Here is a 12266-nt window from a genome sequence, read left to right as displayed (position 1 = left end):
AAAAAAAATTAAAAATAAAAATACACAGCTAGTGGTGTTTCTCTAAATTTTCTATATAACTTAATCTTATCTTCCTAGCTATATAGCAAGAAACACGTCTTTTATGGATCATAGTGAGTAACATTGGTTAGGATTCTACTATGCTTCTAAATGACTGGTTGATTGAAGAAAGATATTACTTAAAACACAGTGAAGCAAATGGAATGCAAGCAGAATCCTCACTAAATGCTATATTACTTAGGGAGCTACTTTTTACCGATAGGGATATTCCTTTCAATGACAAATTACCTTGTTGAAGAGTATAGACATGAAGAAGAGATCCAACAACATGGTCTCTGAAAACGCTTCATAGTCGATTTTGAAAAAGAGCACAGTGAAGAGGACTGTGACATACTGATATGTAGGGCTGCTGAAAGAGGATCGTAGCAACTTCAGACCAGCAATGGTGATCATTAAAGCACCTAATCTATAAGTTAAAGAAAGCACAACTCATCAATCAATGGCTGAAAACTTCAGAAAATCTACTAACTTCAGAAAAATCACTATTTCATTTACTATGCTTACGATACATTTACATCCAAAGTCAACTTCTAAAAACGATTTATATACCAAGCAAATCACATCCTAACATAAACTCTTATATTCCCTTTTAACAATATGTATTATGATTCTTATTTCTTTATATAAATAAGCACACTTAAAAAAATAAATAACAGCATTGCATTTCTAATATATGGTTCTCCAGTTTCTTAATATTTGTATTGCTTTAATAGTAATAGCATTTAGCACATAAAAAACACGTATTAACGCTTACCCAACAACACGTACCTAGTCTAGTGTGGAGGCCTATACGATGACCGTATAGGCGAGTTACCACCTACATAGTCTGGTTTACACAGTACACAAAAACAGACATCTCTCAAATTGACCATCTAATAACAGAAATGAACCTTATTCAATAAATGTTCTCTCATAAAATATTAGTTGACAATAAGATGTCTAGAGTAGTGAGATACAAGAGCAGGAACAGATGTTCAGGAATTTAACCTCACTTTTTTGTCTTACACTGCACTGCACTAATGAGACACTCAATTATTTGTTACTTGATCAATGTCTGAAGACACTGCCTATGACAGCCGCTAGTGGTTAAACATAGATGAGAGGAGTACTGTACTTACTCTGTATCCAGTTTTTTTGGACTAGCAATGGTCTCTGCACTGCTACTAAGTTCATTAAGAACAATCAATGGGTAGATGATATTCTTCTCCACAAAAAGAAGCCACACATGAAGTTTCTCAAACCACATCATAGTGGCTGCATCTAACAAGGCAATATAAGAAGATCACATCATCTAGTGTACAACATACAGGCATATCTCATTTTATTGAGCTTTACTTTACAGCACTTGGCAGATACTGGGGTTCTTTTTGGTTTTTTTCTTTGTTTACAAATTGAAGGTCTGTGGCAACTCTGCACTGAGCACGTCTATCAGCACCCTTTTCCAACAGCATCTGTCACATTTTGGTAATTCTTGCAATATTTAAAACTTTTTCATTATAATTGTATTTGTTACAGTGATCTATGATCAGTGACCTTGGATGCTATTGTTGTATTTGGGGATAACAAAAACTGGACCAATGTAAGATGGCAAACGTAACCAATAAATGTGTGTGTTCTGACTGCTTCACTGATCCACTGTTCCCCCACCTCTCTCCCTCCTTTCGGGCCTCTCTATTCCTTATGATTAAAATTAGGCCAATAACTCTACAATGCTGTTTAAATGTTCAAGTGAAAGGAAGAATCACACATCTCTCATTTTAAACCACAGGCTAGAAATTATTAAGTTTCATGAGGAAGGCATGTTGAAAGCCAAGACAGGCCAAAAGCTAGGCCTCTTGTGCCAAGCGTTAGCCAAGTTGTGACTGCAAAGGAAAAGTTCTTGGAGCAAATTAAAAGTGCTGCTCCAGTGAACGTACGAATGATAAGAAAGTACAGCCTTATTGCTGACATGGAGAAAGTCTGCGTGGTCTGCATAGAAGATCAAACTAGCCACAGCATTCCCTTAAGCCAAAACTTAATCCAGAGCAAGGTCCTAACGCTCTGCAATTCTGGGATGGCTGAGAGGTGACGAAGCTGCAGAAGAAAAGTCTGAAGCCAGCAGAGGTCGGTTCAGGAAGTTTAAGGAAAGAAGCCATCTCCACAACATGAAAGTGCAAGGCGAGGCAGCAAGTGCATATGTAGAAGCTGCAGCAAGTTCTCCAGAAGATCCAGCTAAGATAATTCATGAAGGTGGCTCCAGTAACCAACAGATTTTCAGTGTGGATGAAATAGCCTTTTATTGGAAAAAGATGTCATCTAGGACTTTCATAGCTAGAGAGAAGTCAATGCCTGGCTACAAAGCCTCAAAACTCTCTTGTTAGGGGCTAACACAGCTGATAACTCTAAGTTGACGCCAATGCTCACTGACCACTGTGAAAATCCTAGGGCCCTTCAGAATGATGCTAAATCTACTCTACCTGTGCTCTCCAAGTGAAACAACAAAGCATGGATGACACATTTATTCATGACATAGTCTACTGAATATTTCAAGTCCAATGTTGAGGCCTACTGCTCAGAAAAAGAGATTCCTTTCAAAATACTACTGCTTGTTGGGGTACACCTGGGCAGCTCAGTCAGTTAAGTGTCCAACTTAGGCTCAGGTTATGATCTCACAGTTCGTGAGTTCCAGCCCCATGTCAGGCTCTGTGCTGACAGACAGCTCAGAGCCTGGAGCCTGCTTCGGATTCTGTGTTTCCCTCTCTCTCTCTCTGCCCCTTCCCAGCTTGCTGTCTCTCTCTCAAAAAAATAAATTAAAAAAATTAAAAAAAAAAAACTACTGCTCATTGACAGTGTCTGCAAACAACATCTATTCTGTAGCCCATGGGGATTCAAGGAATAATTTTGACTTTCAAGTCTTATTTAAGAAATGCATTTTATAAGGCTATAGCTGCCATAGACATTGATTCCTCTGATGGATCTGGGCAAAGCAAACTGAAAAACCTTCAGAAAGAATTCACTATTCTAGATGCCATTAAGGACATTTGCAATTCGTGGAAACAGGTCAAAATATCAATATTAACAGAAGTTTGGAAGTTGATTCCAACACTCATGGATGACCCTGAGGATTCAAGACTGCAATGGAGAAAGTCACTGAAGATGTGGTAGAAATAGCAAGAGACCTAGAATTAGCAGTGGAGCCTGAAAACGGGACTGAACTGCTGCAGTCTCAGGATAAAACTTGAATGGATGAGGAGCTGCTTCCCACGGATGAACAAAGAAAGTGGTGTCATGAGATGGAATCTACTCCTGGTAAAGATGCTGTGAAGACTGTTGAAACGACAACAAAGGGTTTAGAATATTAGGTAAACATAGTTGATAAAGCAGTGTAGGATTTTGGAGAACGACTCCAATTTTGAAGGAAGTTACTTACACTGTGGGTAAAATGATATCAAACAGCATGCTACAGAGAAATCACTCGTAAAAGGAGTCAATTGATGTAGCAGACATCATTGTTGTCTTATTCTAAGAAATTGCCACAGCCACCCCAACCTTTGGCAACCACCATCCTGATCAGTCAGCAGCCATCAACACTGAGGTGAGGGCCTCCACTAGCAAAAGGATTACAACTCGCTGGAAGCTCAGATGACGGTCACCAATTTTTGGCAAGAGAATTTTTTTAAAAAGGTATGTGCACTGTCCTTTTAGACATAATGATCTTGGCACACTTATTAGACTACAGGGTAAGCATAGCTTTTATATGCATTGGGACACCAAAAAATTGACTTGTCTTGCTTTATTGTGATATTCACTTTATTGCAGTGGTCCACAACCAAACCAGCAATATCTTCCAGGTATGCCGATAGTTTGGCAAAGTGATGTGAAAGGAAAATCTTATAGCACAAACTTGTCTGTGATATAAATAAATAATGTAAGAAATCCAGTATTTCAATCAGTTGTCAACTTCTATGAATTCTGATACACGTTCAGTTTTGCAACTTAGATGTGACTTAAATTTAGATGAGGGGCGCGAGGTGGCTCTGATCTCAGCTCAGGTCATGATCTCTTTGTGAGTTTGAGCCCTGCATCGGGCTCTGCGCTGTCATCAGATGGCCTGCTTGGAATGATATGAATTCCCTTTCTTTTAGCCCCTCCCCCGCTCATTCTCCCTCTCTAAATAAACTTAAAAAATTTTTAGACGAATTTCCTTTTAAATTTTAATTCTTGGCTCACGTCATGATCTCACAGTTCGTGGGTTCGAGCCCCGCGTCGGGCTCTGTGCTGACAGCTCAGAGGCTGGAGCCTGCTTCACATTCTGTGTCTCCCTCTCTCTCTGCCCCTTCCCTGCTCATGCTGTGTCTCTCTGTCTCAAAAATAAATAAACATTAAAAAAAAATTTTAAAAATAAATAAATTTTAATTCTTGAAACCTCAGTTTTTAACCATAACTTTTTCTCATTTATGCCTATAACTTCTGGAGAAAAGTTAGTAAGATTATGAGACTGCCCTTTTTCCCAAAAAGAAATAAATGACCTATTAAAATTATCTGTTTTTAAAATCTTAAGGTACATGTGTGTGTACGGGCATATGTATGTGTGTGTATCTTATGTACATCTTAGAACATATATGAAAGTATGATATGTTTTAGATTCACACACTTCATAGAAGTCATTGCACTGTCAGTAATGTTTTTTATAATACTTTCACCTTATTTCATTGGGGAAACTATCTAGGATAAACTGAAAGATTTAAAATAAGATTCTCTAGCAATCTGAAAACATAGCTGGCTTCAGGAAATGCTCTAATGAATAATCTTTTTCTTTACATTGCTAAAGTCAATAGAAGGGAAAAGAAATAAACTTTGCTAATACCTAGTGCTTTCAATAAGTCAAACATGTTATACTGATTCAAAATTTATAAAACTTTAGACTAAATATTTTGTTAAGATCAAAAAAGAAATAATTATGATCAATGACTTACTGTAAGGAAAACTGCTCTTCAAAACAAATTGGATACACTTGCTATTTTTTATATATGAAAGCAATACTAACAGTTCACTATCAAAATAATACATCATTCTACTAAGTTCTTTTCCTGATTGTATGAAAGAACCAGTACAGATTGTCATACAGCTTTATGTCATTTTCTCTTAATTTTTTACATTTTTGTTTATTTATTTTGAGAGAGAGAGAGAGAAGAGGAGGGACAAGGAAGGAGGAAGGGAAAGGGAGGGAGAGAGAGAGAGACAGACAGACACACACGGAGGGAGAGGGAGAGAGAGAATCCCAAGCAGGCCCCGCACCGTCAGCACAGAGCCTGACTCAGGGTTTAAGCCCATCAATCATGAGATTATAACCTGAACCGAAATTAAGAGTCAGACACTCAACCGACTGAGCCACCCAGGTGCCCCATGTCATTTTCCCTTATTAAAAGAACACATAAGGGGCGCCTGGGTGGCGCAGTCGGTTAAGCGTCCGACTTCAGCCAGGTCACGATCTCGCGGTCCGTGAGTTCGAGCCCCGCGTCAGGCTCTGGGCTGATGGCTCAGAGCCTGGAGCCTGTTTCCGATTCTGTGTCTCCCTCTCTCTCTGCCCGTCCCCCGTTCATGCTCCGTCTCTCTCTGTCCCAAAAATAAATAAACGTTGAAAAAAAAAAAACCACACATAAGAAGTATGCACAATGCCATTACTGCAACCTACAGGTTAATGTTTCATTATCTCTTCAGGATCAAACTAGTGACCAAGGTTTCAGTCCCATGATGCTCTAAGCAATTTTACTAAAAGGCCCGAGAAATTTCCTTTGAAAATGCAAAGTCAAGTTTGTAATAGAAAACTTCCAAAGGCTTCAGAGTTCTCTAAACAAGTTAATTTATCTTCAAACAATTGAGGAATTTACTCTTTATAGTAATTCATTAACTGAAAAAAAAGGTTTGAGGAAAAACCACTGGTTTGTTTAATCATTGATATATAATGAATGATGACATAGTTATGAACTTTTATTATTTCCCTAAAACAAGCAAGTATGGGATATTGCAAGTCATGGGGACAATGAAGAAAGACCAAATACTTACAATAGGAAAGACAAGTCAGGATTTAAAGTGGACTGGCCTTCTACCTCTTTCTGAGTCATTTTATGCTTTACCCCAAAATCTGAACAAGTAAGAACAATTACAAATGTTTTAAATTTCTTTTCATCTCATCAACTCTTTCCTACCTTTCTCTGGTAGGACATAGTGTCTCTGGTGGAAAGAGGAACAAAATTCTCTCTATTCCCCCTATGCTTTGAGCTAAAAATATTTCAAACAGAAATCTTAAGGAGGACTGGGTTGCCTGTACATAGAAAAGATTTAAGGAAAGGGTAAGGACTGGAAAGAGAAGCCACAAACATGCACAGAAGGATTTGTCAATGAGAGGTCTATGAAGAAAAATACAGAGAGGAAGTAAATTTTATTCTGTGGAAGCCGGGATTGTAGCATTGACATTTATACTTCAACTGAAATTAAAGCATCCTGAAAAAGGTTTGACTCATCACAGCTTCAAATCTAAGTATAACAAACACAAGCCACAGTGTTACTTAATGATACTTATTTAATGGTCTCCATTAAAGTGTAAAAAAAAAAAAAAAAAAAAAAATCCACAATATTAAACAGAGGAGTATTAGTGAAATACTTACTCCGAACTTCGTATTGATTATACTCCACTGTCTTCAGCAGAGGGTGAGAAAAACAGTGCCATGGTAGCTGTTTTCTAACTTGAGGCAGCACATAATGGGTTACAAAACCTACAAAGCCGACCAATGCATATAACACATACTTGAGAGCAGGCTACAAGAAGAATAAAATTGAGAAAATTAAAAGTGATTTTGAGAACCAAAGAACTCCTAATGTGTCAGTCCAATTTCTACTTATTAACAGAAAATAGCAAAGTCAATTTGAGAAGGTAAGAACTAAAATCTGTCAACATTTTACACTGTTTTATTAGGTAGTTTTTCTGAAACTTGTACCAGCATCGCCCCATACAATCAACCGATACAGAGAAAAGTGGTGGTATGTCACATCTGACATCAATTACTAAATGATGTCTTGGGCTTTCTCTCTCTAGGATCACTGGCTCTGGGGAAAACCAGCTGCCCTTCTGTGTGGATACTCAAGCAGCTAATGGTAAGGGCACATGGAAAGGACCTTAGCTCTCTGGCCAATGGTCAGTAAAGAACTAAGTCCTACTAACAGCCTCAGTTGATGGCAGCCCCAAATAACTGCAGCATCATAACATATCCTGAACTAGGACCATCTAGCTGAGCTACAATTATAATCAGATTCACGACTCAAAGAAACCATGAGAAAACAAATATTTGTTATTAAAACCAAACAAAACATCATATATTTCAGCATTATGGACAAATATTATAATCAAAAAATTAGCCTAAACAAAATTATTTTCCCCCAATCAAAAGATCAAAATGATTCCTTACCTGCAACACTGTGAACACCGTGCTTACATGAATAGCAAAATACAGCACACCAATTACAATGCATACTACTAGGTCAGATTGTAAACGCTCACTCTGTGGAAGAAAACAGAATTAGCCAACAATTACATAAAATTTTAAAAATATGCATTTTTTATTCCCTACTGGCAAAATAGAAGAAATAATTTTTCATTGACCCTATTCTTCTAGATAGCTCTTACACATAACAATTGGCTATAAGTCTTTTCTTCTTCAATTTCCTGATATCTTGGTTTAATACTGCAATACCAAGGAAATTAAGCTAGTTCCACACATGGAAGGAAAACTTCCAAACCCTTTCTATGAAGCCAGCATTACCTTGATTCCAAAACCAGACCGAGACCACACTAAAAAGGAGAATTATAAACCAATTTCCCTGATGAACATGGATGCAAAAATCCTCAACAAGGTATTAGCCAACCGGATCCAACAATACATTAAAAAAATTACTCACCACGACCAAGTGGTTTATACCTGGGGTGCAGGGCTGGTTCAATATCCACAAAATAATCGACGTGATACATCACATCAATAAAAGAAAGGACAAGAACTATATGATCTTCTCCATAGATGCAGAGAAAGCATTGGACAAAATACAGCATCCTTTCTTGTTAAAAACCCTCAAGAAAGTAGGGATAGAAGGATCACACCTCAAGATCATAAAAGCCATATACGAAAGACCCAATGCTAATATCATCCTCAATGGGGGAAAACTGAGAGCTTTCCCCCTAAGGTCAGGAGCAAGACAGGGATGTCCACTCTTGCCACTGTTATTCAATATAGTATTGGAAGTCTTAGCCACTGCAGTCAAACAACACAAAGAAATAAAAGGCACCCAAATCGGCCAGGAGGAGGTCAAACTTTCACTCTTTGCACATGACATGATACTCTATATGGAAAACCCAAAAGATTCCACCAAAAAAACTGCTAGAACTGATTCATGAATTCAGCAAAGTTGCAGGGTATAAAAATCAATACACAGAAATTGGCTGCATTCCTATACACCAACAATGAAGAGGAAGTGAAATCAAGGAATCAATCCCATTTACAACTGCACCAAAAACCATAAAATACCTAGGAATAAATCTAACCAAAGAGGTAAAAAACCTATACACTGCAAACTATAGAAAGCTTATGAAAGAAATTGAAGACAAAAAAAAAAAAAAAAAAAGGGAAAAATATTCCATGCACCAGTATAAGAAGAACAAACAGTGTTAAAATGTCAATACTACTCAAAGCAATCTACATATTCAATACAACACCTATCAAAGTAACAACAGCATTCTTCACAGAGCTAGGACAAATAATCCTTAAATTTGTATGGAACCAGAAAAGACCCTGAATAGCTAAAGCAATCTTGAAAAAGAAAACCAAAGCACGAGGCATCACAATCCTGGACTTCAAGCTGTACTACAAAAGCTGTAATCATCAAAACAGTATGGTACTGGCACAAAAACAGACACACTCAGATCAATGGAACAGAACAGAGAACCCAGAAATGGACACACAAGTGTATGGCCAACTAGTCTTTGACAAAGCAGGAAAGAATATCCAATGGAATAAAGACAGTCTCTTCAGCAAGTGGTGCTGGGAAAACGGGACAGTGACATGCAGAAAAATGAACCTGGACCACTTTCTTACACCATACACAAAAATAAACTCAAAATGGATGAAAGACCTAAACGTTAAGACAGGAAGCCATCAAAATCCTCGAGGAGAAAAGCAGGCAAAAACCTCTTTGATCTTGGCCACAGCAACTTCTTACTCAACATGTCTTCAGAGGCAAGGGAAACAAAAGCAAAAATGAACTATTGGGACCTCATCAAAAAAAAAAAAAAAAAGCTTCTGCACAGCGAAGGAAACAATCAGCAAAACTAAAAGGCAACCAACAGAATGGGAGAAGATATTTGCAAACAACGTATCAGATAAAGGGTTAGGATCCAAAATCTATAAAGAACTTATCAAACTCAACACCCAAAAAACAAATAATCCAGTGAAGAAATGGGCAAAAGACATGAATAGATACTTCTCCAAGGAAGACATCCAGATGGCTAACTGACACATGAAAAAATGCTTAACATCACTCATCATCAGGGAAATACAAATCAAAACCACAATGAGATACCACCTCACACCTGTCAGAGATTCAGAAATATCCTACTATATTTAACATGAAATATCCTTTGACAACATGGAAACTAAAGCCAGAAAAACATGAATTCTATTGTGAGGCAGTTTTGTACTTCTAAAGTTTTCTGAAGAATGTGTTAACAGCTCAAGTTCAGTAAAGATAAGTAGTATAACTCATGACTGATATAAATACAGTTTTTCACAAATGGAAATAATCTAAAATAACTTAGAAAAAGAAAGTTTTATGCTATCTCCATAAAGCTGATAATTACTAATACATAAATTCACTAAATTAGAAAATTTTTAAATTACCATATTTTCTTAAGTATATTTAATTAGTACAGATAATTGCTTTCCCCTTCAATCTGAAAAATAAACACACACACACACACACACACACACACACACACACACACACACACACACACTTTTCAGGTTGCTCTTGAGAAAGAAAATACACTAAATGACTAACAGATGATTTACAAGGACATAGTTTTTAACAACAAGAACAACACAAAGTCTGATTTATGTTAATACTCATCTTTCAAATCCCATTTTAACCTGAATAGGATTAAGAATTCTATAAACAATGAAATTACTTCATTCCACCTAATCTGAAAATGAATGTTTAGCACACTGTTTTAATTACATAGAAGCAAACTTGGAGGAATAAGCATTTCACTAACAGGTTAAAATCTGACATAAAGGTAATCAACAACATACAACTATACAAACATTTTCTCCCAGTTACAAAAGGCCTTCATGAGACAACATGATGAACTGTCTAAACTTTACATATTTCAGGTGATTGTAAAAAGTTAAGACTTACAACAGAATTTCTAAGTTTTTCGGGCAGTGGATCTTTTACTTCAGACAGAGGATCTTCTGGATTTTTCTCTTCTGTTTTTGGAAAAATCTTAGATTGCACCAAAGAGCTTGAAATTTAAAAAAATGAAAAAATAATAAGAAATACATTCATAACCTGAAAACCAGTACTTAAAGGCAAATGAAACTTATGATAAAAAATGAAGTGTTTCAAGTACATTTAGTCATTAGCAAATGAAAATGCCTAAAAAATTTAAGATGTTATAAATAAGCATACAATGAGAATATTTTTATTAAAATATAGTTTTAATACTTTTTAGGAAAGAAAACGCTAACAAATATTCTCAGCCAAATTGGCTAGAATGTTTCAAAGTTAATATATTTGAAACTTAATATAGATTAAGTGAACAGTACTTTGACAAGGCAGTGGGAAAGTTAAACTTGAAAGAAATGTGAACTTATGTTTCTTTAATTTGATAACAATTGATTTTACTTACAAAAGTACAGAGGGATCACTGCTTTGTCGACTGAGATGATAGGATATTGCCACTAATAAACCACAAAAAATGGAGAAAAGTACTGGAATATGCTGGCCATCCCACGAATCCTGTTGGGGGAAAAAAAGTTTCACAGAAAAATCTGCTTCTCACTTATCATCTATCATACAGTCCTTTTATGTCAGTATTTTGGAGGAAGATAATTAAATTCAACAGAAACTTGTCAGCTATATTATTAATTGCATTTTATTCCACATAAATTTAGATTTATTATTTTTTAATGAGCTAGAATCTAGCTAACTAGATCACCTTCAGATAGGAATAATACATTTGCTTCTGATATGTCCTGCTGTCCAATTCTTTCATATTTTAAGTGGTATTAAGCTTATGGTAAGCTATGTTCTCCCTTTAGAAATACCAAGGAACTTGGTACACCACATGTTTGATTATATATAATAATAAATCAGGGAAAAGGCAACAGATGGTACAACACATTAGGTACAGAAGAATATTCACACTGGTGTGCTTTTGTCCTGATACCTTTGCTCATAATATGCCATTATATCTTCCAGAAAGTTGAGTAGGCATTCAGTGCTCTTGAATAATGAACTCCATATTCCCCATAATAAATAATGCAAAGGCTAGCTTCTAAAGCCAACCAAACGTGGATGTGGATATGTCATGTCATGTCTGCTCACTACAATTATCTCTGGAGTCTACTGGCATGGGAATTGGCAGACAGTAGATAATACTGATAAAAGGAATAGTTAGAGAAGTTATTGAGTATGGCCTATGATGTAAACAGCACTCTATTCCTTCTTCTTTCTCTGGGGATTCAAGAAGGGAGAATGGTAGGAGTGGAAATCCAAACTGTATTTTATTATACAACTTGCTTCCCCCCACCCCATTTAATAACAGTCTTGAAAATTATTACATATCATAACATACAGACCTTTTTTTAATGGCCACATCAAAATATCATTATTATCATATTGAACATTATGTGTCAAGCCCCATTCTTAGATCTATGCTAAGTATTTCTTAAACAATTCTCACTACCATCCTTGAAGATATGTTCTATTGCTCCCCAATTCATAGGTGAGAAACTTAGGCACTTCTAGAGGATACACGTAATTTGTTAAGTGGTAGAGCCAGGAACTGAACCTCCAGATTCTGGATTTGCTGAGAAGGAAGTTAAACAATATAGAAGAGTTTGAGAATGCAAGAGAGATAAATACATAAGGAAAAAAAGAAAAAGAGAAAACAAAATGTA

At 36.4% G+C, this 12266-nt stretch overlaps 1 protein-coding gene across 7 annotated transcripts in view; it reads right to left on the bottom strand.

Annotated features, from left to right (window-relative positions):
- PCNX1 (pecanex 1) overlaps positions 1–12266 on the bottom strand; it is a 167767-nt gene that overhangs the window by 33543 nt on the left and 121958 nt on the right. For all 7 annotated transcript variants that reach the window (XM_043556481.1, XM_043556485.1, XM_043556484.1 and 4 more), the window contains 6 exons: positions 10994–11103; positions 10501–10606; positions 7506–7598; positions 6708–6858; positions 1179–1320; positions 289–466 (listed from right to left, as the gene is read on the bottom strand). In XM_043556481.1, coding sequence (XP_043412416.1) covers positions 289–466; positions 1179–1320; positions 6708–6858; positions 7506–7598; positions 10501–10606; positions 10994–11103 — 780 coding nt within the window. The remainder of the gene's footprint in view (positions 1–288; positions 467–1178; positions 1321–6707; positions 6859–7505; positions 7599–10500; positions 10607–10993; positions 11104–12266) is intronic.

The sequence above is a fragment of the Prionailurus bengalensis genome, chromosome B3 (genome assembly GCF_016509475.1).
Source record: "Prionailurus bengalensis isolate Pbe53 chromosome B3, Fcat_Pben_1.1_paternal_pri, whole genome shotgun sequence".
Taxonomy (NCBI): Eukaryota; Metazoa; Chordata; class Mammalia; order Carnivora; family Felidae; genus Prionailurus; species Prionailurus bengalensis.
Note: the sequence above shows the minus strand (reverse complement) of the source record. Positions and strands in the feature narration are given on the sequence as shown.